Here is a 27,659-nt window from a genome sequence, read left to right on the forward strand (position 1 = left end):
GATTTATTGATGATACAGACAAAAAAAATACACGGATGTCCATCTATTAACTCCATAGCAGCGAGAAACAATGAATCAATCCCGGTTTATCACTGTAACGGCTGTTTCAGTTCGAAGATGCCGGTTCCTCCTTTCACAACCTTTCCTACGACCAAGCAAGCCGACGGCGAACAGAGTTTATCATCAGAACCTACGAAAAAGACAAGCGACAATTACACGACTGAAACAATATCAATGTACATCATCATCAGGAGCAGAGCCTGCAGTACCCAGCATCGTGGCCTGCTTCAGGAACTTGAAACTGGTCTCAAAGGTCATCTGTTGCAGCGGGGAGCTGCTGGATTGAATGGCGATTCGGTTCAGAGGCTTGTACACCCCCTCAAAGCACATGTAGTCGGCCACGAGAGAGAGATGGCGCGGGTCCACCTCGATCCCTGTGAAGAGAGGCAGCGGTCAGATCTGCGGTCAAGCGCACACCGCCACAGGACGGGTCAGAGAACGCTTCATTACCGTAGACGGCAAACACATCTTTAATCTCCTTCTCAATGACTCGCAGGGCCACCTCGATACCGTACGTGTTGGCCATAGCATGAACCTCGTTGGAGTATAACCGGTTCAAGTCCAGGATCTGGAACAACAGAACAGACGGATTGTATCACATGCCAGATTTGGTACTAGAACAAAGTATTCACAGAAGAAGGACACTAGAGTGACAGCAGGGATGCACAGATACGAAACATTTGGCTGATAAACGCTATGTTGTTCACTGTAATGGACTGCATTAGACTCACATCAGCGTGTTTGAACATCTCCTGCATGTTGATGCCCTCGGTGTTGAGCACCATCTCTTTTGAACCGTCCTTTGTGGTGGCTTCATTTAACAAGCAGCGGGTGATTCCTTTGGTCTCCATGATGACAGAGTTCTGAGCCTGCTTCACCACCACTGACGTGAGGTCAAAGTGCACTGTAGTGACGGGCAGGACCAGGGTCAGCTGTGAAACAGAAGCATTTTTTACAAGTGCATCTCTAAAGAGCATGAATGTGTAACTGCTGACGTGATGAAATCATTCGGACACACCTCGCACCACAGCCCGTTCTCTGTGTCATATGTGTACTCCTCCATAGCGGGGCTTAACTTGAGCACAGTGTTGATCCTCATCGTTTCCTGTGACGTTTCCTGCGGCTGTTCAGAGCTGTTGGGACTCTCACCAGACTCCTCCTCAGCCATCTCCTGAGCATCTCCTGCGTCCTTCTGTCCGTTCTCGGCCACGTCCTCCTGTTCCTGATCACTGCCCTCCTCACCCTCACCCTCCTCGCTCTCGTAGTCCACCTGAGGGGTCACATCGCACGCTTTTACTTACTCTTGTGCCATAAACATACAGGGCCATATCATTTCTGTGGTGTGAGCAGAATCACAGAATCAGAAAATCAGAAAAATGGAATTTAAAGGGACAGTCACACTATTGACATTATTCGGTTATATTGACTTCCAATCATATGAATGCTGGAGACCGGAAACGTAAGCTCATGTGAAAGTTCAAGTTTGATGAACTCTGACATGTGACCAACAGAAGATCTACGGCTGAATTAAAGAACACATTTTGGCATTAGAGTGGACAGCAGATTATATATTTTGCTGGATTATGATTGTGTGTTATATGAGCAGAGTGTGACATCATTTCACGACCATTGCAGTGTCCATGGAAATTTTCTGTGCAAAGTCATGTGACCTCAACGTTAGAGTGTAACCTGGAATGTCATGGAATTTGGCCAGATTCACTCGGATATACATCACAATAGAGAAGGAAAGACTATTGCGACTTGTTTCATGCCGACGTACTATATTCTATACGACTCACTATACGAAAAATTACCGTTTTCCACTGAAACAGTAATATACCATAAAAACAATGCATTCTGGGTAATATTATTTGTCGATAGGCTACTTTCTCGAAAAAATGACAATTATTACCAAAAAAGCATTGTTTTTACAGTATATTACAATGCATTCTGGGTAATATTATTTGTCGATAGGCTACTTTCTCGAAAAAATTACAATTATTACCAAGAATGCATTGTTTTTTACAGTATATTCTGTATATTACAATGCATTCTGGGTAATATTATTTGTCGATAGGCTACTTTCTCAAAAAAATTACAATTATTACCAAGAATGCATTGTTTTTTACAGTATATTCTGTATATTACAATGCATTCTGGGTAATATTATTTGTCGATAGGCTACTTTCTCAAAAAAATTACAATTATTACCAAAAAAGCATTGTTTTTACAGTATATTACAATGCATTCTGGGTAATATTATTTGTCGATAGGCTACTTTCTCGAAAAAATTACAATTATTACCAAAAAAGCATTGTTTTTACAGTATATTACAATGCATTCTGGGTAATATTATTTGTCGATAGGCTACTTTCTCGAAAAAATTACAATTATTACCAAAAAAGCATTGTTTTTACAGTATATTACAATGCATTCTGGGTAATATTATTTGTCGATAGGCTACTTTCTCGAAAAAATTACAATTATTACCAAGAATGCATTGTTTTTTACAGTATATTCTGTATATTACAATGCATTCTGGGTAATATTATTTGTCGATAGGCTACTTTCTCAAAAAAATTACAATTATTACCAAGAATGCATTGTTTTTTACAGTATATTCAGCATATTACACTGCATTCTGGGTAATATTATTTGTTGAAAGGCTATATTATTTGTTGATATGCATTCTGGGTAATATTATTTGTTGATAGGCTATATTATTTGTTGATATGCATTCTGGGTAATATTATTTGTCGATAGGCTACTTTCTCGAAAAAATGACAATTATTACCAAGACTGCATTGTTTTTACAGTATATTACACTGCATTATGGGTAATATTATTTGTCGATAGGCTACTTTCTCGAAAAAATGACAAGTATTACGAAGAATGCATTGTTTTTACAGTATATTCTGCATATTACAATGCATTCTGGGTAATATTTGTCATTTTAAGAAAAGAGGCCAATAGGAAAACGAACAATAATATTAAATATTATATAATATTATGTACGAGGACATGGACTTCTTCATAAAATCATCTTCATATCATATCCACACAGAAACTCAAAGGTCTTCACTACAACCCGCCAAAATAAAAGTTTGGTTTTATTGAGTAATTATGCTTTTTTTTTCAAAGTCTTGATGTTGATTATTCTCCTCATATTCTCCATTGTTGCAGCTCCTCTCTTCCCAGTCTGTCAGTAACGCTCTGTTTAGTTCCTGTCTCTATGAAGCCCAAATGAAAAGCACAGTGTGCTCTGATTGGTCGGCTGGAGCAGTGTGTTGTGATTGGTGTTTGGGAAACGTCCCGCCCCTTACCATAACCGCCAGTTTCAACACACTACTAACTAACTCAACCAGGCCCCGCCCCTTTATTCTGCGCATTACTTATTTAAATGAGGAACATTGTGAAGAAAACAAGATGGAGTTCAGAAACACTGACACTGTGACACATTCACATTTAAGAAATAGGGTGAATTCTAATACCTCCTCTTCTTGTTTTTCCTTTCTACTGGAATCTGTGGCATCAGCATCGCCTTCATTCGCCTCGTCATCCACAATATTTTCATTTCCTGCATCCTCATCGGCCTCAACCTGCGGAGAAGTCAGACATGCTACCATCATTACTCAATTATGACACGGCAGCAGCACATTAATGCTCCGTTGTGACCGTGTACCTCCGCCGCCCCCTCGACACCCCCGGCCACCGGTCGATCGGCGTCGCTCGGCGTGGCTTTGCGCGTTTCCACTTTTCCCATAGCTGACAGTTTAGAGTTCAGCCTCTTAATGGTCTCCAACAGCATGCGAAAGAATCTGTAACACACAAATACGCCTATGAGATGTCTGGGAAATCATCTGCAGCGAAACTGGAGATCTTCAAGCATACTTCTGCTCCATGTAATGAAGGATCTTGTTGGGGGTGAGCAGCTTGTCTTGCTGGTATCGCTCAGGAGGCAGGAAGTGGAACGTGATTTTGTAGACTCGTGATTTCTCGCTTAGTTTTCCTTTCTCTACGTAACGGAAGGTTTCTATCACATCCACCTTGTGAAGCACCTGTGAAGATCAAGAGCACATGTGAGTTTTAACAATCATCATGTGAACGATCAGGAAATTTTAATTCTGAAGTGATTTTTGTTAAATACTATGGCAAAAAACGTTTGATGACAAATGTTTCAGTGATGAACACTCATTTGTGTTATGAAGGTGACAAAGTCTTTTTGGAATGATGACATAATTTGAACATGAATGAGATCTGAGATCAGCTGCTTACTGAATAACACACATACTGACACACAAGTTAACACTGCCCACCTCTGATAAACACACGCGTGTTATCTTCTTCCGCAGGGTCTTGACTTGCTTCAAGGCTTTCTTGTTCATCAGAACTGGAATGCTCATCATGGGGGTTTTGATCTTCGAACCCGCGATCAGGAGTATTTCTCTTAATCTGAGGACGATGATTTCCCACGGAGAGATTGTTTAGGTGGGTCACGATTACACTTGAAGGCTGCATTAACATTTAACGTCGCTCTTTTCGCTTCATTTTGTTATGGAGAATCGTGAAAATTCACTGCCATTGCTATGGATTGCAAAGTGAAATCTGACCTAGGAATTCCCAGGGTGACGTTCATCTCTCCTCTGCCGGCGAAGTGGAAGGTGTTAAGGGTCATCTGGGTGGAGGGCTCTCCGATGCTCTGAGCCGCCAGCAGACCCACGGCCTCTCCGGGGTCACACAGAGCTCGCTGCCACTTCAGCTGCAGGAGATGCCTCAATCTGCAACACACACCGTGATTATAGTACGCAATTAATCCTAAATTACATGCAGCGTCTTCACTGCGGTGGTTCTCAAGAGGGCTGCACAGAAAACCTTCAAGGGGGACTTAAAATCCTGCACAGTGCACCTTTAAACAGAAAGGGAAGAACATTCTGTGCTTAAAATTACTTGAATTCTGAAACTTATTTTAATTATAAATGGGTCAATGACGTGACGGGTCATTTTTCTTTCCAAAGGCCTTAATAATAATAAAAAACACAGATATGACATCCAAAGTATGTAAGGTAGTACAACTAGATCTATTTTGTTGAATCCAGAAAGTTTTAATTATATTTTGCTACATATAAAGGTATTTTAAAGATTTTGAAGTGTCAAAAGGTCATTCGGTTTAACCATCACAAATTTCATTTGTGATTAAAATATCTCAAAATGTAATAAATGTTTGTATTTTTTATTCTGGCATGATTTTATAACATCATATATCAACATAGTGCAAAATGGTGTTAAAATTATGTGTAGAAGTCGTTGCTTTGTTATGAGAAAGAATGTCTGGAAAAATGAATTTCATTGATGTCATTCGGAGTAACCAATATAAAGGGACCGTTTTGGATCAAGTCATGTGATCAATATCATGTGACATCATTCAGATACCTGCAAAGGACCACATGATCATGAAGTAAAGTAACTAACTCTCTCTTAACTATTTGATAAATTCATGTTTTCACTTGATCATACGCATGTCCCGAAACATCAGGTCATTCGGTGCAACCGCTATAAAACATGGAAAATGTTGTAATATTTTAAAAACTTCTACTAAATATATAATGTTTGATTGTCCTTTTGCTAGATATCAGCCTGTTAGCATAATATCGTCATTCGGTAAAACCGAAACTTTGGTTAAACCGAACGACTTTTTTGCTGACAAATTTTGTAAAAAATGACAAAAATCAGTGTTAATTGATTATAAAAACCACAGAATCTCATTGTTAACACTTAATAAAACTTCTAAATTAATTATATCTCCATTATGTTTTTTTTACCTTATTCGCCATTTATTTTACTTACTTATTTTAATCTATGGACTGTAAATTAAAAAAAGAAACCATCAGAGCAGATGTACTACAGGAGACCTATTCACCTACATCAAATCTTCTTGTGGACAATGGACAACAATTTTCCAAATTCAAAACTTAGAAGTCTAGACATGGCGGTTTAATCTAGATATAATAATGTTTAATGTTAAACAGTCCACACAGATTCTTACCTATCCGAGTCAACGATTTCAGCAGACGTCTGAAATTCCTGCTTGATGTTGAACTGCTCCAGGTAGGACTCAACAATGGAGTCGAACGTCTCAGACACTGACCCGAAGCAGATGTCCGGCCGGTAAAGAGACAGACACGGGTCCGGACAACGAGACGTCTTCTTCAGATACTTCATACGGCCAGAGTCATCCAGAGCTCTCCACCTCTCCAACAGCTAAATGCAAGAAATCTTACTGTGCATTAAAGTCACCATAAAAAAAAATCTAAATCGACAATTCTTATTTTTTATGGAGCATTTGCAGTGTTTATTATAAATGATTTATCGATGCACATGTTCTGGTCATCTTGCAGCATCTCTTCTCTGATGATGAGGGCGGGGCAACCGGTCACTCACATGAGATCCACCAATAGCAAACCACAACCATCCAATCAAGCCCCGCCCTAAATTTGTTCTTGTTTGCGAAGCCGTTTCACTCGGCACAATAGAGAAGAAATGAGTACTTCCCTCTGAAATCATACTGAGTTATTCTGGAAAGGTCTGAGGAACTGAATCATCTTTCTAACAAACTACTTCACAGGATGACATCATAGAACATTCGTAAAATAAACCTCTCCACAAACGCTTCAGTACCTGTAGAGTGGCTGCTTTTCTCCCGCTGTCCAGCTCCTGGTACCCTACTTGAGACTTCACGTGGCTCAGTTTCTTCTGCGAGTAGAGCAGGAAGGCTCCCTCTCTGGGTGAAACACGCTCACGCTTGGCTTTCCATTTCCTAATGGCTTTAAGGTGATTAAACGTGGCCTGTGAGTCCATTTTAGCCAGAACTTCATCCAAGCACTTAGACTTTCTGATAACCTATAAGATAATGCATCATATAAACTGTTAAATGCTGTCTTCCATCAACGTAGCGGTGCAGAAACATGTCTACGTCATCACCTCGTAGTTGTCTTTGATGAAAGGGAACTGCCGCGGCTGTAGGAACTGGGTCTTGGGGATGTCCAGCCCATCTTCTCCATAAAGAAACTGGACCACACTTCCATCACTGTCCCGTACAGTCAGATCATACTGGACCACAAGACCTTCTAGATGCTTGATCACACACCTGAAACACACCATGACTTCAGATTCCCTGACAGAACAGTGTATGTCACTGTGCAATAGAAGCAGCTGAGATCTACCTCTGCAGATAACCAGATCGACTGGTTTTGACAGCAGTGTCCACAAGACCTTCACGACCAGCCATGCAATGGAAAAAGAACTCCTGAAAATATAAAGAGAGACTCCAGTTACATTTAGTTTTCTACATACAGTGACTATTATTCTAAAAACAAGATTTTGAAATGTTCAAGAGAATATATGGACAAACGTGGCCACCATAATTATAGGATGTTGTGGATTTATTACTATGGGGTTGCAAATGTGTTCTCTTTAGCATGCCACAAGATTTGAAGTATCATTCATGTTTGTAGCCTAGACTATGCAGGAAGAATTACACAGCAGTGTTTAATAAATATAGCTGCAAGCAACAATATGGGGTCAAACCTGAAAGGCTTGTTGCTTATCACAGTGCGCCACTGTGGACACGTTTGCCATGTTACTGAGGACAGGTTTCAAGGTAAGAATGAGTACACGACTGTGTCAGTTAGGATGTTAATGTTTAGCATGCCAAGCTAACTTAGATTACGGCCTCAGTAATGACTGTACGGCTGAGTCCAAAGATCATTTGAGCCGATTTTGGACAAAATTGGACTTGTAAAAAAGTTTTTCCATCAGCAAACTGATAGAAAATGACAAACGAGATATCATCAGAATTGGCATAAACCAAAACAATTTTTGACAATTTTTTCAAAAGTTATAAGCATATTTGCAAAAAACTTTATATCTCTGGAACACTAGGTGGCGCTGTGTTCAAAATTCTCAGGTGCCTCCAGGTTATGCTGTCCATGATCCCTACCAAATTTTGTGCAGATATGTCAAATCATTTAAAATATATTGCAATTTATGACAAATTTCAAAATGGCGAACAAAATTGGTATTCACAGATTCGTCACGACCCAAGATCGTGACAAACATTTCAGAAGTTATAAGCAAAAATAGCCATTTTTTGGATCTCGTGATGGTGTAGATGGCAATATTCCCAAATTTCAGATGTACCCTCAGATGATGGTGCTGATCAACTGTATTAATAAATCAAACTCAAAGTTTACAGCAACTAATCTAATTTTGGGTCAACATCATTAACTTCACATCCCAATAACCTTTAAACAAAAATGTATAACAAAAATCTGTTTAGTTATTTCTTTGAGGCTCAATCCATTGATCATCTGAGCCAATTTTGGTAAGAACTGGGCAAAATTTGTAATGAAAACAGTTCATTAGTAAGATATGGAATGTGATCAGCATGAAGGGTGAAACGTTATAACCATTTGAATAGTGGATTTTTGAAATGGCGGTGGCGCTATAGAGTCGGTCCTAGAGACCCCAAATTTGGCCAAATTACAATTAATTACAAGCACTAAAAATGTACCAATTTTCATTATTTTCCTATGAACAGTTCATGAGGCTGCCATAGACTCCCATTGGGGCGGAATAATAATCATTACAGTAGGGGCTTACAGGGGTTTGGCCTTAATTAGGGTTAAGGATGTTGAACAAACCCCTTGAGCAACAGTGACTACTAACAAAACTGTGCATTCAAAATCCATATTGAACATACAGGAGGTTTGATCCCTGTCAAGAATCTGCCAGTCACAAATCCTCCGGAGCGCGGCTGTGGTTCGTAGGGCTGAAAGCAGGGCAGGGACTTCCCAGAAGGCATCAGTGGTGGTCGACGGCCCTCCAGCTCAATCTGACCCAATAAACAGGAGATCTGCACATACACAGGAACATGGTTCAGAAGAAGATCACATGAATTTTGAAGTTTAACAATCACATTCCTGTTTTTTTGCCCCCAAATCTAAAGCTTCTAGAAATAATTACGACCTTTGGTATACCATTTTAAGACTTTTTATGATCTTATATTTGATCAAACTGAATTTAAAACTTTTAAGGATGTGCAGGAACCCTGTAAAAGTAATAAAAAGCTTCTATATTCAGACTCATCACCTGCATAGTGTTAACCGTAGATCCCTTGGCTCCGGACTGCACCATCAGCTGTAGGTTGTTTTCTGGGAAGGAGCGATGGAGACCCAGTGGCATGCAAACCTGACAACATGACATCACATGAGAGGAAACCCACGAAGACAGAGTGATCGTATTTCCACAGCAAGAAAGAATAGACATTATGATGCTTTTAATATGCACCTTGTTGATGTTGTTGTTCACTTCATTGACCTCCTCTTTGAACTTCAGATCCACCATGTTGAAATCTCTCTGGTCTGAGTTCAGATGTGCGTCCTGCCAGCATTCTCTGGCTTCAGCGTCTCCAGCGGATGCGGGCAGGTTAAACGCAGCCTGAAGAGCCTGTTTTAAAACATGAACATCAATCAATATCAACCTGTGTGAACTGACAATATTAAAAACTCAACAGTTGAGTCTCCCATTTTAATATACTGGATAACTTTAAACAGGGGGATCATATTTGTTTAGTTAGGGGAAAGTGGATGTTGCCATGTTTTACACATACTGACAATTTATTTTGAAATTTTTCATCAATTCTTCTTACTCTAACCAAAAAATGTAAATGTTTTCTTTAGAATACTCCTGATGACACCTGGAATTAAGATGCATTTTGGTCGATTGGATCACAAGTGGACTGAGCTAAATACAGGTGTAAATGAGGTGTAAACGTTTTGAGTTTGTCCACATTCAACCACTTCCAGAGGTAGTTAAATGAATGATTCAATGACTCACTCATAAAGACTTCACTTGTTTAATTACTAGATGATTCAGTGTTTTTGAACAAATCTCTTGAATGAATGATTCAATGACTTACTCGTAAAGACTTGTTTCATTACTGGATGAATCATGCTTTTGAACAAATCTCTTGAATGAATAATTCAATCACAAGTACATTTTTAACAGTCGCCTTGCGCCATTTCCTGGTGTAATGATGCAATGATACAATCTTTATTTGAAGTGTCAAGTTACTCTCAAAAGGTGATTCACTCTATTTTGATCACTAACGTATACATCAGTGTTTATATCTGAAATATAATCTTTTATCTAGTACTTCTGTGATAATCTGAATTATCGTAAAGCAGAAATAATGATATTGTGTGGTTGAAAAGACGTGTGATTGTACTTGTCATTTAGAAATAAGATCACGTGGGTGTGTGAATCGAGATCTTTTAACAGTTAATCGTGCAGCTCTCGCACCAGAATATTGATTTTCAATAAAGTCACACAGTTCAGAAAGTACTGCGGGTCAGGAATGAGCTGGTTGATCTGAACAATGTACCTTGGAGCCACATGTGACTGACTTTTGGATAATTTTCCTTCTTTGTTTATTGGCTCCATCTTTTACTAGAATGTCCTCCACACCTGTCAGAAACAAATGACAGTTTAATATCATTCTGCCTTGAGGGTTCAGCAAGATAAGTTTGGGTTGACGTGTGATTTTACCCAAGGTGAAGCCGCGGTAAAGCTGCAGGTAGGCAGTGAAGAGTCGAGCCAGACAGCTGAGCAGTTTTCCGCTGGTCTCTCCTCCGTAGAGCTCGTAGCAGCAGTGCACCAGACCGTACGCTGAGCTGCCATAGTGAGCTTTATCCAGAACGCCCACCAGCAGCTCTCCCTGACGAATGACCACCTGAAACACAGAGCACATCACATCACCACCCAGGAACAGTCACCATAAAATAGGCAAGAACAAACTGGGCATGTCATGTGACTCCGAATCATGATTAGACACACTGATTCATAACTCTCCGAAGCTTGCTGAAGCAGTGTTTTGAAATCGGCCATCACTAAATAAGTCGTTATTTTGTTTTTTTGCCGCACCAAAAATATTCTTGTTGTTTTATAATAATAATATTTAACCACTGTACTCACATGACCTGATTTAAATGTTTTTAGTACATTAATGGATCTTGAGAGAGGAAATGTCATTGCTGGATATGCAGGCCTCACTGAGCCATCGGATTTCATCACTTTTGGGTGAACTAACACTTTAAAGTCAACGTGAAGCAGGAGTTGCATTAGTCTTTTCCTCCCTATTGTGTCCTATATCCGAGTTAAATGCTTCAAGAACAAGAACAAATGTTGGGCGGGGCTTGATTTTGACTACATGTGTTAGACTGCGCCAGAGCTCTGACAGAACTCTTTTCAAACTCTGAAGCACTGACAGCACTGTTCCAGAGTGTAATCCCTAATCACCTGAGAGTCACACATGGACTCCGGCTTGTATCCTGGAGCAGATCTGGGAGGCTCCTTCACCCAGGCTTTACTGGGAATCTTCGCTCTTCCCGTCAAGTTTAAAGGGATGTGGTTTTCTGGGATGACATTCAGCAAAAGGGTCGACACCACCTGGAACAAAACAACGCAAAGCTTGTTTAATATGTTTAATGTGCATGACAATATAAACAGCATGCGTATGTAGATTACCTGCTTTCCTGTCCAGAGCGGCACGGGTTTAATGAGCGCGGGACGGAGGAGCTTCACTCTGCCCATCTTGTCTGTCAGGCCTCTGTAGATGAGCGCAGTGTACTGATCCCGCGTGAAAAAACAGCCGCGGATGGTCATGCTGGTGCCAGACACCATGTGGTCCTGAATCAGGCCGGCCAGCGGCTTCCCGTCCTACAGAAGGGGCAGAGACCAATGAAGGGGTTTCCAAAGTGACAAACAGTTCATCTGGTTTGATTCGGACGCAGACTCACTTTGGGCACTAGGTACTGCTGGTCTGTGCTCACTAGCGTGTAGGCCTCGGCTCGGCCCAGCTCACTCTGAGGGAAGTGAGCGTTCATCTCGTCTCCATCAAAGTCAGCGTTGTAGGCCTTACAGTTAGCGTAATGCAAGCGGAGCACTTTCTCTCCGGGAAGGATCCGAGCGCAGTGGGCCTGAATCGACGGTCTGTGCAGAGTGGGCTGACGGTTTAACAGCAGCACATCTCCATTCTTGATGTGCCGATTCACCTACAAGAGAGATGCATTAGATCCTCAAATAACACGAAACTTAAATGTCGACTTCGCACCGGTTTACGTGAGAACGCCAGCTCAGTATTGACATGACGCAAGATGACTTAACTTAAGGTAACTCACAATCTTCATGGGTATCCTGTGCAGGCCGGTGCTGGGGGTCAGCAGCTGTTTGGCCACAGCTTCTCTCTGGGTCAGGTTGTTGCTGAGCATGGTGCGAGACCCGTCTTCATTAATGACCATAGAGGCTCCAGGGTGGACGTCAGGTCCGTTCAGCACCGCCTGCCTGAGTTCCTTCACGTTCCAGGGCGTCACCGGCTGCGGGTACGTCAACTTGGTAGCAAAAACCTAGAGGAAGCATATCAAACTACACTCAAAAACCTCAAGTGACAATCAATTATGTTATATAGCCGCTAAACTGGATATTTCACACATTATTAGGGGCCAAAAAGTTGTGAAAAGGATGGTAAAAAGTTGTGAAATTTGGCACCCTGATAGAGGCCAGTCTGAACATTAACCACATAAATTTTGGAGTATCTAACTCAATCCCTCTAGCGCCACCAACTGTCCAAATTTGCACTCACGTTTACGTGAATAACTTTTGAACTGTAAGGGCTAGAAACAAAATTCTTTTCGTCTGTTTAACTGCAACCTATTTTCCATCATAATTCTTTTGCACTACTTTTTTCGAACATCTCCTAGATCATCTTCAGACGATGGTGATGAATTGAAGTTGATTAGTCAAACCGTTCTTGAGTAACGAGTTTTACGAAGAGCACGCCAACATGGGCGTGAATTAACATCTCCAAAATGCTCAACCGTATTCTCACAAAACTTGGTGCGTGTTATGACAAACATGACCTGAGTACACCTGCACAGTTTCAGCACAGTGCAATCTAGTGGTCTGGAGATATGAAAAATTTGATACTTCGGTCTAGAACTTCGTTTTCATGAAAATCAAACCAGATTATCTTCACACCATGGTTATGAATTGAAGTTGATTGGTCAAACCGTTCTCAAATAACAAGTTCTACAAAGTCCACTCCAACATGGACGTGAGGATACACCTCCAAAATGCTCAACCATATTCTGTTCAAACTTGGTGCATGTTATGCAGTGCCACCTAGTGGTCTGGAGATATGAAAAATTTGCTATTTCTGTCTAGAACTTCTGAATGGTTTGGCCAAAAGTTACAAATCTCTTTAGTGATATGCATGCCGAGTCAAGTGATACCCAATTTTCCTAAGTCTCCATTTTGAATTTTGATGTAAAAATGCTATATTTTATGAATACATTGATGTATCCTTAAGAATCTCAGTACGTGTCTTCGACAGAATGCCCTGAAGGAAAATGATAGTGAAATTTCAAAAACACAGCTTTAGTTTTGCCAATCCCTTGGATCATGCTGAGAACATCAATACTAATTGATACAATAACTGGCTGAGCCATTTTTAATTTTTTTGCCCTACTTTTTCCGAATGCCTCCTAGACCATTTGTCCGATTTTCATGGAAATCGAACCAGATCATCTTCACACCATGGTGATTAATTGAAGTTGATTAAACAAACCGTTCTCGAATAACGAATTCTACGAAGTCCACGCCAACATTGACGTAAGGCAACATTTTGAAAATGCTCAACCTTATTCTGACCAAACTTGGTGCGTGTTATGACAACCATGACCTGAGGATACCTGCACAGTTTCGGCACAGTGCCACCTAGTGGTCTGGAGATATGAAAAATTTTCTATTTCTGTCTAGAACTTATGAACGGTTTGGCCAAAAATTACAATGCTGAGTCAAGCGATACCCAATTTTCAAAAGACATCTTTTGTTTTGCCGATCCCTTGGAACATGCTGAGAGTATCAATACTAATTGATACAATAACTGGCTGAGACATTTTTTATTTTTTTGCCCTACTTTTTCAAACACCTTTTGGCCAAAAGTTACAAATCTCTTTAGTGATATTCATGCAGAGTCAAACAATACTCAATTTTCCTAAGTCTCAATTTTGAATTTTATCATAAAAAAAGCTATATTTTACGAATACATTGATGTACCGTTTAAAATCTCAGTACGTGTCTTCGACAATGCCCTGAAGGTACTCAAAAAGTTTGGGGGCAGCACCACCTTCAAAAATTATTGTGAAATAAAAAAAAAAACAGCTTTAGTTTTGCCGATCCCTTGGATCATGCTGAGAACATCAATACTAATTGATACAATAACTGGCTGAGACATTTTTAATTTTTTTGCCCTACTTTTTCTGAGCACCATTGGTCCGATTTTCATGAAAATCGAACCAGATCATCTTCACACCATGGCGATGAATTGAAGTTGATTAATCAAACCGTTCTCGAATAACGAGTTCTACGAAGGGCACGCCAACATGGACGTGAAGCAACATCTCCAAAACGCTTAACTGTATTCTCACCAAACTTGGTGCGTGTTATGACAACCATGACCTGAGGATTCCTGCACAGTTTCAGCATATTGCCACCTAGTGGTCCGGAGATATGAAAAATGTGCTGTTTCTGTCTAGAATTTCTGAACTGTTTGGCCAAAAATTACAATGCTGAGTCAAGCGATACCCAATTTTCAAAAGACATTTTCACTAAGTCTCTTTAGTTTTCATTGAATTATGTTGTAAAAAATGCTATATTTTACGAATGCATTAGGAATTATAATGAAATTTCAAAAAACGTTAGCTTTACTTTTGACTATTGTCATGAGAGTGGTCTTGATTAATTGTCATTGTCACCCAACACCGACCACATCAAATGAATTAGGTGTCAGCGCCACCTACTGCTCAAAAGCAATTGTCACACAAAAAAAAGTGATTGTATTTGTGGGTTTTCAACCATTACACTTAAAATCGTTTTTATTTTGCAATAATGACCAGCTGACCACACATTATCCCTTACATATACAAAACATGATCAAAAGGTAAAAGAGTCTCACCATTGGTATTCCAATCTCATTGGTTCCGATGTACATATCAGGACAAATGACAGAGCGTGCAGCGTAATCCACACGCTTTCCCATCATGTGTTTCCTGAACAAGCCGTCTTTCTTCTCCAAGAGCTAAAAGACACATTAAAAAGAAACAAATCACTTCGAAACATTATTAAACATATTAATGATGATAGATTCTGGGCTGTATGTCATAGATAAGCATTACGATTGGTCACACACTGACCTGACGAATGCCTGGAAACTTCTCAGTTATCAGTTTGTCCATGTCGCTGTCAAACACGATGTTGACGTGACTCTGCAGGCGGATCCAGACGTTGTAGAGCTTGTCTGTGAGAGTCAGTCCCGGGATGCCTATTAAGAAGGATTGATCCATCTCACTGCTCTCGACGGCTTCACCAGACTGAGAAAAATGACCGATTATACAAACACACGACACTTCTCATAATTAAGATGCAAAATGATGGTTGGTCGGATTTTGAATGGCCAATACTGATTTATTGACAACAATAAGCTGCTGAAACTAAATCAAAACACAATATTTCCTCAAAATTCACTGAAAATTATTTATTTATAATAATTTAAAATAACTTATGAAGCATTTCCTCAAAATTCACATGATGTTATTAATTCCATCGGAATCAATTTGCATACAAAAGCCAGTGATTCTAGTTGAAGTTATAAATGAAGTTATAAATATGGATATTTTTCTTACAAAAATGCATTGCTTCGCTTTAGAGGGTCTTTATTAACCCCTTGGTGCCGTACTTTTATGATTGATGGATGCACTTTTGGGATTCAAAATCTATTCATTATAAAGCTTGGAAGAGCCAGAATATATTTCAATATAACTCTGATTGTGTTCATCTGTGTTCATATACACCTAGGATGGCTAGAGGGTGAGTAAATCATAGGATAAATTTAATAAATTATTTTCACCTTATCTATCTCTGTCTGCGTGTCTTCAGTATCATTGATCTTCTCAGCAGCGATTAATGCAAGCAATTTCTGAATGGTGAAATTATCCTTTAACACGGACTGCATGTTCACAGTCTGTCCGTTGGTGAACATCTGGTCTCCCAAACGATTAATAGGCCTGTACCTGTAAAATGCCACACAAACACAAATCATCCAGCAAAAGATCTCTCTTTAAGAAGAAGAAACTATATGATCATCTTATACAGGACATAAACTGACTTGCATGGAGGAACCACCAGCAAATCCAAGAAGAAAAGTTCAGGACTGAAGCCTTTCTCCGAACTTATCAGATGCTTCAGGAACAAACCTAAAGAAGACAAAAAGATCCATTATATTTGCATTACGAATCCTAGAAAGAAAACACCTCAGTGAAGTAAACTCAAGCAGTCTTACCTTCTATCTGCCAGAGTTTGAGGATATGCTCTCGCGCCAAACTTGGAGTCAAGAATCCACGCTTGGTCAGCTGCGTATCATCTGGAAGCGAACGCAAACAGATAGACGTTTAGCATGTTCGCTTTGTAGACACTTGCTCTGTACTTCCACCTACGTCAGCGTAACCTTTCCAACATGATTACGTCATGCGTGGAGCATCACAGAGCAGTGCAAGACGAGCATTTGTGGTTATAAAGTATATAATTTTTATTTGTTTTATAAAATGGCCGAAGGTTTCTCTAGATGAGACTCTTATTCCTCGTCTGGGATCATGTAGAGCTCTTTGAAGCTGCACTGAAACTGACATTTGGACCTTCAACCCGTTGAACCCCAGTGAAGTCCACTATATGGAGAAAAACCCTTCAAAAACCTTCATTTGTTTTCGACGGAAGGATGACATGGAGGAGAGTAAATTATCAGGAAATTTTAATTCTGAAGTGAACTAATCCTTTATTCAGCTAATTCTGACATATTCATACTTTTATCTAGACATTTCAGACCATATTTAACATCTGATAAATAGCTTTAAAATCCAACTGTTTAACAAGTACGTTACATTCTGACTAGAAACTCAAATCAATGAACACTAAACCTAGACAAGCTCAATGTTTTAGTGACTGTTTGCATTTGTTTAGAAAATATTATTGTCAAAATAATTCCAGGATATGCAATCCAGTATAATAATGTTTGCTCTACTACAAATTTACTGATTAAGTCATTTATTATCAGGCATTATCAACTCCTTTTTACATTATATTCAGTACAGTTATCTGTAAATATTAATTTTCACATCCATGTTCACTGCACAAACTGGTTTTCTTGAAGTGATAACATGCGCTTACATTATTATTAAGGCCTTTGAACTAAAAAATTACCTGTCACATCAATGACCCATTTATTCATTGTTTTGATATGGTGGTTCGATCACCAAACACCAATCCAGATGTAAATGATCGCACACTCTCATTCATTTATGATCAAGACACACAATTCTGCATAATGAAAACACGTGCCTTGAATTCAGTCACTAAATGATCACAGAACTTTTGCACTGGATGTCTGCTCCAAACGCTCCAGTCTGGAAAAACAAATATATTCCCATACTCTGTTTTCTTTCCAGATCTGGAAATGACTAACATCAAATCCATACTGCATGGGATCCCTAATGTTTTGATGGGTGATTTCAAGAAGAATGCATAAGAATGTGATCTAAACTCACCGGGCTGCTCTAAATCTTTTGCGTTTATCGCTTTAAAGATGATGATTTTGCTGTTGTGTTCTCTGCGAACGATATCCTTCCCGGTACTGAAAGACACACACACTTTCTCACAACAGAACGAGGCTCCACACAAAGAGTGGTGAATATGAGTTAAAAATATGAGAAAGGAGGAAAAAGTTGAGCTCCTCACTTGCAATTCAAACATTTCCTTGAGCTCATTTGTGTTTTCCAGAAATTGTTAATGAGACTGGACTTTTTCTCACAGATGTGTTTGACCTGAAGCCAAAACAAATGTATAAGATGCAAACAGAAAACGCACAGAGACAATACAATAACTAGTGTTGAGGACGCAAGAGACTCACAGGAGCCAGGTGCTTCTTGTCTTTATTGGCTTTGAGGATGGGTTTAACAAACCCATCCAGAACTTCTTGCATTTCTAATGTGGTCGGCTGAGCGTTGACATTCAGGAACTTAGAGAGAGCGACAAAAACACAATATATAAGCACTTCAGTCCCATGAATGACCTCAATGACGAGAGAGCTTTGACCCTTTCTGACCTGATTGAGCACATTCTCCAGCTCGTACACCTCCCTCAACGCACCCACGTCCAGGAGCTTCAGCTGGCCCTGCAGTAAAAGGATAGCCGCTCTTGGACACTTCAGCGTGTGACACATCAGGCATGAGCCCCGGATGAGCAAAAATAATTTCTGCAAAGAGATTGAGATTAGGGCTGGGTTATATGACAAAAGTAGGTTACAGTTTATTTCACTGGTCCACTATAGACATTCTACAAACTATAGTTAACTTTGTAACTACATGTCAACTAGCAGTCATTAGAGTAATATTAGATCGCCATCACCTGCTTTCAAATGGAGCGGCATTTAATAGGCAGAGCCGTAGTTCACTGATAAGCCACGCAATATTGCGTTCAATATCGACGGCGATTCATATCGATATTGAACGCGATATTGCGTGGCTTATCAGTGAACTACGGCTCTGCCTATTAACCTGTTAACTGTCACCCCCACTTTTTGTTTTAGACAAGAAAATGCACTATCCAAACTTAACTGGTTGTAATTCAAGAATTCTTTGGAGTATAGACATAAGGCTGGTCTTGTTTTAAAGATGAAATTTGGCAGATTATTGTAAAAGTGAACTTATGTAAGTGAAACATAAAAAAAGTTATAGAAGTTTATGTTTATGAAAATATAAAATGTTAAAATATAATATTTTATATTTTATATAAAATATATATTTTACAAAACAAGTTTTACTCTAAAACTGCAAGGAAATCAAAGCCAAAAATCTGAACAAGTTGTGTTCCAAATTTCAGGTTGATATCTCAAAAAATGAGCTTTCAGTAAGATTTTGTTTGGGTGCAGTACCACACTTTTTCACTAGATGACACCCAAGCTCCATTACTGACCATATAAGGGCGCCTCCATTTCCATATATGGTTTGAGTGATCTGAACCATATATTTCCATTATTTTCATACAATTTATGAAGTAGACATCCTATATAGAAGTAGTATGGGAAGTTTGGCAGAATTTGATATGAATTCAGCCTCTAATAAACATAAAAATAACATGCATGTGGGTTATAGATCGCCGCCACAATCATAAATGTATTTTTTTTTCTATTAAAAACATTTTTAGACCTTTTTTTCTCAAAAAATTGAATGCATGTTATCTTTTGGCATGAAAACAAAAATGTTTCAACCAATCTTTAATGATTTTTCATGTTCATCGCTATTTCAAAATAAAGGTCTGAACATGCCTTATGAGTATGAAAATATGCTTGTTGCAAATTGATAAATTACTGCTCCTCTGTAATTTATTTTGAAAATCAGTCTCCAAATATGTAAACTACAGATTCTAAGCTTTCAAATGATATATAGTTTGTCAAGATTAGTTTAGGTTTAGTATAGAATATTACTGTTTTAAATATGTAATGGCTGTGGGCCCACCGGTGGGCCCATGACAGTTAACAGGTTAAATGCCGCTCCATTTGAAAGCAGGTGATGGCGATTTAGCGACAATCAGGGAACCGGCTTTACTGACGAAATGCGCGTGACAAAAGCATTCAATATATCGCCCAGCCCTAATTAGATGGTTAGGTAAAGGTTTGGGTTAGTAGAATAAGTTGATATGTAGTTGACAAGTTACTTGTAGTTAGAAGCATAAAAATAAAGTGTTAACAGATATTAAGCAGACAGACTAATCATGACTGATAATTGACATAGTTGACATGTTACTTGTAGTTAGTAAAATGTCTGTTGAGAAGCATCAAAATAAAATTTTAACAGATATTCCGCCATGTAAATAGCGATAATTTACTGCATGTTACACCCAAAACACACACAAAGGGTTAGTTCACCCAAAAAAGGAATTTCTGTTCCCTTATGCCATTCCAAGACCTTCGTTCATCTTCAGAACACAAATTAAGATATTTGTGATGAAATCCGAGAGATATCTATAGACAGCAATATAATCAACACAAAGGTCCAGAAAGGTACTAAAGACATTGTTAAAACAGTCATGTGACTGCAGTGGATCAACCTTAATGTTATGAAGAGGCGAGAATACTTTTTGTGCGCAAAAAACAAAACAAAAATAACCACTTTATTAAAAAATCTGTTCTCTTCTGTGTCATTATCTTACGCAGGTGAAACACAGTGAACCTTCCGTGTTTACGTCTGAATACCGGCTCATTATTGGCCAAAGCTGATCATGTGATCAGCACAATGCATGCATGTGATGCTGACGCAGGAGCCGGCCAATAATGAGTCGGCATTCTGAATCTGGAAGCGCTGAACGTAAACAACGTATGAGAATGACACAGAAGAGAAGAGATTGTTTTGTTTTCGCGCACAAAAAGTATTCTCGTCTCTTCATAACATTAAGGTTGATCCACTGCAGTCACATGACTGTTTTAACAATGTCTTTAGTACCTTTCTGGACCTTGAAAGTGTTGATTATATTGCTGTCTATAGATACCTCTCGGACTTAATCACAAATATCTTAATTTGTGTTCTGAAGATGAACGAAGGTCTTACGGGTGTGAGGGGGAGTAATTTCATTTTTGGGTGAACTAACCCTTTAACTCCAGCATGAAAACTTCCGGCAGGCCACAGTGGCAGCTTACATCAAAGAACAGAGGGTTGTAGACGGTCAGCGGCAGCTCTATGATGCCGAAGTGTCCCGGACAGCTGTCGAAGTCCTGCATGCAGGTGGAGCAGATCTCTTTTCTATCAGCAGGACCCAGCGCCAGGTCATACAGCCCGTTCGGAGCGGCGCTGCCCACATTATCCAGCAGCAGGGAGTTAGTGATAGTCTTCACACTCAGCTTCCTGTTACACACACAGATGAAGAAGGTCAAGGCAGCTTTATTTCTACAGTACAGATTGTTTCAAAGGAAAACAACAAGTAAATGTACAAATAAATGTTTTAGAAGTGTTAACCAATAACAAGCCCTTATTATAGCGTTACCAGTTCAGTTCAAAACTGTGTAAAGCTAATCAATTATTATCTTCTAGTTTGTTTTACCTCTTACATTTGATTGAAACATAACAGGTGACAATATACCGCATATGGTTCATGTTGTCACAAAGCTAAACATGTGTTAAATGATCTGTAACGTTATGTATGTAACGCGCAACTGATCTCCGGCTAGTGTGTAACGTTACTTGTTCAAGTGTATTATTATTATTATTACCTTAATTCCTCCGCGGAATACATGCCAAACGACATGCCTTCTAATCGCCTCCATGGTGTTTCTTTAGAAAATTGCATTTTCTTAATAAAAACATATATTACAATAGAAAACTCTCTGTGTTTCCCATGTGCGTCATGTAGAGCTGTAACACGTGGGAACGCGTGCCGGACGACTGGACGATACCAAATAATACTGACAGGAATAATTTGACTGAAATATTAACAAAATCGACAGAAGTAGAGACTCTAACTTAAGGAACAGTGGTAGATATTAATTATTTGCTAGTAAAACACATGAATGATAATATTCTACAGGGCCGTATGAAGAATATGTTTTTAAATTGTTTGTTCAGATGGTATATCCCGACATTAAAAAACGAATGGAAGGTAGAATGGATTTTTTTTGTTTTGTTTTATTTATTTTATTATTTTATTTTTTTGTTTAACACTTCAGCGTTTATTTTAATTCAATAGTTATTAAACTTTCTTGGTGTCATTATCGAGACGTAAATTATTTTCCAGATTCGCGATAGAAGTAGACGGTTTGGTCACATGATATCTGTTACTTTTCTCAGCGCTGATTCGGATAAACCAATGACAGACGGAGGTTGTGTCTACGCTCTGAGCCATCGAGCGCCCCCTGTTGTTTTCACTGTAGCGTTAAAGCGCCACCGGATGGCTTTCGCTCGCGCACTCTGGTGTCATGGCGTCCTCCTGTTCACAAGCTCTCAGGCATCATGCTTGTCAGAGTAGCAGAATATTGCGGATTCATCTGCAGAAGTCGTGGCCTAATAGGTGAGATTAATGCACAAGGTCAAACTTATTTGTGCCTTTTTATTAAATTACATTTTTGTAATCTCCAAGCACTTTAAAATAATGACTGGTTGTCTCTAGGTCATTTCAAGGGGCTGTATGTGTCATGATTAATAAGTTAAATCAGAATATAAAATGTTTTATCATAATGAAAATGGTTTGATTACAGGGGTTTTGCTCTGAATTCTGCTGCAGATAATCAACCTGCCGTTTCTTCACTAGGTTTGACAACTCATTTCTGTCTTTTTAATATGTTCTTTATTAAATTAAGCTGCTTAAATCTTTTTTAATATCTTTTTTTTTTTAGAAGAAATAGTCATTCCAAAGAAGAAAACATGGTATGTACTGTACTGATCAACACATAAAAGATCTTGCATGGTTTTTATGCTCATTAAAGGTGCAATATGTAAGATTTCTGTCCGCTATTCAAAACAAAGGCGTGGCTTGATGATGTCAAGTTTGAGCGCAGAATCTTGGGACATGTGATCTCCACATCACAGCCGGTGGAAAAGAATAGGGATCGGACTTGGGAAGAAATCATGTTCATGGATGTGATTATTAACGTTACTGTAGTATGAAGCGGAGCAGGAGCGAGTGTTGTGGAGCTGGAGCGATTGATCAACACACGCCTCACGAGCAGCGGGACTTTTATTATGACACAGTCGCCGGCGCCGCTGCCGCTTTTCCTTTTTTTGAGTATGAGGTAACGCAGCTCTGTTTATCATATTAGATACATGTGAGAGTGTTGAAAATGATGTTATAACGTTACTCTGTGCGTTCGCTCGGCGGCTGCTGTGAGACACTGTTACACACTGCAGTAAGATAGATCCATTTTACAATATCATATTAAATGCTGGATGATTGTGTTGATAAATGGCATGCAATTAATTTTAAAACGTATTGTATGATGGAGAAAATGCTGTATTACTGTTACTAAAAATAAAGCTGCATCTGATTATGCTATGTTAGCCACTTCACAAAATAGTGTTTTTCTCTGAGGCGTGGTAAAGCATGATACTCGCAAAAAATCAAGATGATTAGATTTAAACAATAAGACTAAACGTGTTGAGCTATATAACAATAATTAGTTTATAAAGATATCAAAAAAGTTGTTCCCTTGTCTATTAAAATGTATAATATATTAAAGTGTCTTTGGTGTTTCCATGGTTTCTACAAAATAAAAGCGGAAACCGAGGGTAACGCAGGTATGACGCCATTGACAGGCGACTCCTCACACGTCCCGCAGCCTTGATTAAAATTGCAATTTTCTCACGTTTTACAAATAGTAGCAAACATTTGGGATATTGTAAGTACTCAAGTGAACAAAATATATAAAAGTGGACTAGTGGTTTTTGGATATTTTACTGCAAAAATCTTACATATTGCACCTTTAATTAATTCAGTAATTATCATACTTTTTTTTGGTACTTCTGGCACGGTTTTCAACTGGTTTAGACATTATTTGCCCGGACGCAGAAACAGGTCAGATATTCGACCAGTTTTTTCTGGCATCCCTCAGGGCTCTATTTTAGGACCTTTACTTTTTAGTCTTTATTATTTCCCTCATCTCGTTTGGCCAACTCTAGATATTAAATATCACTTTTATGTCAATGACACCGATTTATATTCTTTTTTAAGCAGTTTATATCAAGTGACTTACCAAAATCGACACCAAATCGCTTGTTTCGCTCTATTTCGCCAACGAAAATAGTTCCAAAGTCCACAGAATTGTTTTGCGTCTCTGAGCAACACTTCCTGAATGAATCAGCCGTTTGAATGAATCAGTTGAATCTCAATGACTCACTCATTAGCAGTGATTCACTGCCACCTACTGGCGGGTTTAATTTTACATTTCAAAGTATCTTTTCATATTATAAATAATTCTCAAATAACAATATTTAACATTTTATATTTTCAACATTTCAAAACCTTATTTATGCATTAGTTAGCTATACATTAGATTACAATTTTTGAGCCTACATAAAACCTTAAAAGCACTGTTTATTTAATTTATATGTTTATTCTGTTGTATTTATTTGCGCTATTACTTGTAATCTGATTATTTGTTCCCATTTTATTACTTACCGTTTACTTGTCTAACAATATTTTAAAATTTATGTGAGTTGATCTAGTAGTTTTTGTTGTTATAAACTTATTTATAAAGGTTACATGCATCAAAAAAATCAAAAATGATAACTAGGCTTATTTTATATGTCCATTTTCTTTTTTTTTCTTTTTTTTTTATTGTGGGGCCAGAGAAAATTTTGGCAGGCTTTTGTTGATTTATTTTGTATTTTTACCTTGTAAAGCACTTTGAAAAGCTCTTTAAGGTGCTATAGAGAATAAAGTTACTGTTATTATTATCATTATCAGGAGTGAAGAAGCTGTCTTACAGGCGCTGGCGTCCACTGTGAACAGGGTATGTTACTCACACAACTTTAACATCCATGTTCAAAACACATTGTCATCTAATATCATGTAAGCAAAGTTACTATGTGTGTTCTAGGATCCTACAGCATCAGATTACAGATTCCAGGATGATCCATATCTCACTCCAAAGACATCATTAGACTTTGTGAGTAATTCATAAAGATGCATTTAGACCGGATTGCTTTCGTAGTGTAAACGTCATGTGGTCGAACAGCCAAAAAAAGACCTAACCTGATTTCTAACTCGCATTAACCTCTTTATTTCTCCCACACAGAAATTATTTTCCTTGTCCCAGGAGTCGGGGAGAAACACTGCCAAATATTTCATCAATAAATACCCGAATTACTTCCAGAAGGACTACGCACAGCCTCATATTCCCGTGAGTGTCCGGTGCTCGTGTCTGATGGTTTGATCATCTCATGAGGGTTTGTGAAGAACCTGCTGTCTTGTGTTGAAGTGTTTGATGCCGGAGACTCTGGAGGCTCGGATAGAGGATCTGTCGGAAGCTGCGCTCACAGAGAGGATTGAGCTGAGGAAGGTCAGAGCTGCTGTGGATCTGTACGACCAGCTGCTGCAGGCCGGTGAGAGCCAGCGAGACGAGGCATTGTGGGTAAAATAGAGACGGGAGTGCGACTGATGAGTGTCTTCTGTGCAGGTACATCAGTGTCTTTGGATGTGACCAATGATCTGTTAGATCTGATTTGTTTCTATGGAGACCGTGATCCCGCACAAGAGAATGTTCCGGAACAGAAGAGCGAAGAGACGGTAGGCACAATGTTCCTCATTTAAATAATTAATGCGCAGAATAAAGGGGCGGGGCCTGGTTGAGTTAGTTAGAAACTGGAGGTTATGGTAAGGGGCGGGACGTTTCCCAAACACCAATCACAACACACTGCTCCAGCCGACCAATCAGAGCACATTGTGCTTTTCAGAAGGAGGGGCTTCATAGAGACAGGAACTAAACAGAGCGTTACTGACAGACTGGGAAGAGAGGAGCTGCAACAATGGAGAATATGAGGAAAATAATCATCTAGTAGAGCCTTTGAAAAAGAGCATAATATGGCCAAGTGCTAAAATCTGTTTGGATAATGCAAATAATCAATAATAAATGTGACTACTTAATTTTATAAAACATGTGTAATGATGATTTTAATCCATCTTATGCCTATTTTACCCCAGGAGGACGTCCAGGAGGAACCACAGCCTAGGAAAGGAAGAGCACCCAAAGCCTCAGACTTACTGAAGGCCACCTGGAAGTGAGTGTTTCTACTAAAACTTGCTGTATACACTACTGGTCAAAGTTTTGGATTCATTTTAGACTTTTTAATGTTTTCGAAAGTCTCTTCTGTTTAGCAAGGCTGCATTAAATTGATCAGAATAATACAAATTATATTATAAGAATATTGAAGTGGACCAATAATGCCCCTTTCACAAGATCTGGTGTCTCCAGAATGTCTCTGTGAAGTTGCAGCTCAAAATCACAGATCATTTATTATAGCTTGTCAAATTTGCCTCTATTTGGGTGTGAGCAAAAACACACGGGTTTTGTGTGTGTCCCTTTAAATGCAAATGAGCTGCTGCTCCCCGCCCCCTTTCCAGAAGAGGGCGGAGCTTTAACAGCTCAACAACAACAAAGCTGGAGAATCTCACGCAGCCAAAATGAGGAAAGTGTTCAGCCTTACATTGTTCAAACCGGAGTCGACACTGATGGAGAGACTCAGGAAGAAGTTACAACTTTTAGTCGTTTCTGAATGGTTAGTGGATAAATTGATGTAGTTGCTGTGGAGTTGATTCAACTCATCCACTAGCATGTGCCGTCATGTTCATCTTTTGTGTTGAATTGACCCTCGTTTGGCGTAAAATGACGGCATGTCAACAACACTCTACTACAACAACTCTTCCTCTTCTCTAAAGCAGCCCAACATGGCCCCGCCCCCTTTGTTGTGTGTTCTTGGGGGCGGGGTTTATGTAAATTTTAGGGTTTGTGATGTCACTAACCTGGGAAGAAGCTCGTTGTAGTCCTTAAATGGAGAATTCTTTAATTTCTTTGAATTGAACTTTGAGCATCGTAACTTTGCAGATGTTGTTTATGCTCAGACAGCAACATTACACACTAACTAAAGTTAAAAAAGTGAAATCATAATCAACCACCTCTTTAAATTTATATTATAAGTATATTAAAGAAGGTATAAATGCAACCTCCTTTAAAAAAAACAAAAGTCCAAGTTATTCCAAAACAATGACAGGTGGTGTATCTGCACAACAATGCAAAGTTAAGAATATTCATGTTATGAGAGGAAACTTTGTCTCGTTCTCCCACAGAGAGAATAATAATGCTGAGAGAATCTTTGCGCTGCTGTCGGAGCCGAACACGCGTTCATACAGCGCTCTGATCCGAGGCATGGTGAAGGTAACGCGTGCAGGAACACATGCATGTGTTTACGAGTCTGATGTCAGAAGGTGACTGTGTGTGTTTGATTTGACAGTACGGCGCTTATTCCAGAGCGTTCAGCACTTACACTGACCTGCTGAACAACCGGCTGACAGGTGAGCGTGTTCTTTACGCTTATATGATTTTTTTCCAAAAGAGCAGTTCCAGAGCTGAATATCTTGAATGTTTTGCTGCTGTAGCTGATGTGAACATCTTCAACGCCCTGATCGCAGCCGCCCCAGAAGTGCAAGAGAAGTACAATGAGAAATGGGAGCTGATAGTGGTACGTGACTGTGGTTTTGTCGTGAATCCGCGTTCTTAAGTAGCTTCTGCATCAGTCTGGGTGTTTTGTAGGATCTTTTGAAGCAGATGGCAGAGCAGAAGGTCAAGCCGAACCTCCTGACGTTTAACGCCGTCCTGAAGGCTTTGAGACGCTGTGGCGCTTTGGGCAAATCTCAGGCCTTCCCTGTGATCAGCGAGATGAAGGCTCTCTCCATCG

General features: G+C 39.2%; 2 protein-coding genes across 2 annotated transcripts in view; one reads left to right on the forward strand and one right to left on the reverse strand.

Annotated features, from left to right (window-relative positions):
* On the reverse strand, window positions 1-21,646 carry polr1a (RNA polymerase I subunit A). Its single transcript, XM_067384657.1, has 34 exons — window positions 21,488-21,646; window positions 20,918-21,122; window positions 18,329-18,478; window positions 18,134-18,241; window positions 17,962-18,047; window positions 17,772-17,857; window positions 16,514-16,594; window positions 16,340-16,427; window positions 16,082-16,244; window positions 15,369-15,545; window positions 15,131-15,253; window positions 12,297-12,521; window positions 11,916-12,170; window positions 11,644-11,835; window positions 11,416-11,565; window positions 10,666-10,849; window positions 10,502-10,584; window positions 9,406-9,564; window positions 9,208-9,306; window positions 8,819-8,971; window positions 7,281-7,363; window positions 7,039-7,204; window positions 6,736-6,957; window positions 6,104-6,318; window positions 4,671-4,838; window positions 4,377-4,512; window positions 3,952-4,118; window positions 3,743-3,878; window positions 3,552-3,659; window positions 1,079-1,330; window positions 792-992; window positions 511-628; window positions 270-434; window positions 1-190 (listed from the first exon to the last, which is right to left on the reverse strand). The coding sequence occupies exons 1-34, from the start codon at window positions 21,562-21,564 to the stop codon at window positions 90-92; spliced, it is 5,082 nt and encodes a 1,693-aa protein (XP_067240758.1). The 5' UTR covers window positions 21,565-21,646; the 3' UTR covers window positions 1-89.
* ptcd3 (pentatricopeptide repeat domain 3) overlaps window positions 21,069-27,659 on the forward strand; it is a 10,937-nt gene continuing 4,346 nt past the window's right edge. Inside the window, exons 1-14 of the mRNA XM_067384669.1 lie at window positions 21,069-21,198; window positions 22,062-22,281; window positions 22,469-22,521; window positions 22,607-22,637; window positions 24,673-24,718; window positions 24,806-24,874; window positions 25,004-25,108; window positions 25,187-25,310; window positions 25,385-25,494; window positions 25,909-25,985; window positions 27,052-27,139; window positions 27,216-27,276; window positions 27,361-27,443; window positions 27,515-27,659. Of these exons, the coding sequence (XP_067240770.1) occupies window positions 22,190-22,281; window positions 22,469-22,521; window positions 22,607-22,637; window positions 24,673-24,718; window positions 24,806-24,874; window positions 25,004-25,108; window positions 25,187-25,310; window positions 25,385-25,494; window positions 25,909-25,985; window positions 27,052-27,139; window positions 27,216-27,276; window positions 27,361-27,443; window positions 27,515-27,659 (1,084 nt within the window). The 5' untranslated portion in view covers window positions 21,069-21,198; window positions 22,062-22,189. The remainder of the gene's footprint in view (window positions 21,199-22,061; window positions 22,282-22,468; window positions 22,522-22,606; window positions 22,638-24,672; window positions 24,719-24,805; window positions 24,875-25,003; window positions 25,109-25,186; window positions 25,311-25,384; window positions 25,495-25,908; window positions 25,986-27,051; window positions 27,140-27,215; window positions 27,277-27,360; window positions 27,444-27,514) is intronic.

Source organism: Chanodichthys erythropterus, chromosome 1 (assembly GCF_024489055.1).
Source record: "Chanodichthys erythropterus isolate Z2021 chromosome 1, ASM2448905v1, whole genome shotgun sequence".
Taxonomy (NCBI): Eukaryota; Metazoa; Chordata; class Actinopteri; order Cypriniformes; family Xenocyprididae; genus Chanodichthys; species Chanodichthys erythropterus.

What these genes read in the sequence shown, in the direction of transcription:
- polr1a (XM_067384657.1), bottom strand. Translation starts at nt 21,564, where the DNA reads ATGCAATTTTCTAAAGAAACACCATGGAGGCGATTAGAAGGCATGTCG. An exon ending in AGGAAATGTTTGAATTGCAA is followed by an intron (nt 17,858 to 17,961) that starts GTGAGGAGCTCA and finishes TGTGTCTTTCAG; the next exon opens with TACCGGGAAGGATATCGTTC. An exon ending in CGCTCTGGACAGGAAAGCAG is followed by an intron (nt 11,566 to 11,643) that starts GTAATCTACATA and finishes GTTTTGTTCCAG; the next exon opens with GTGGTGTCGACCCTTTTGCT.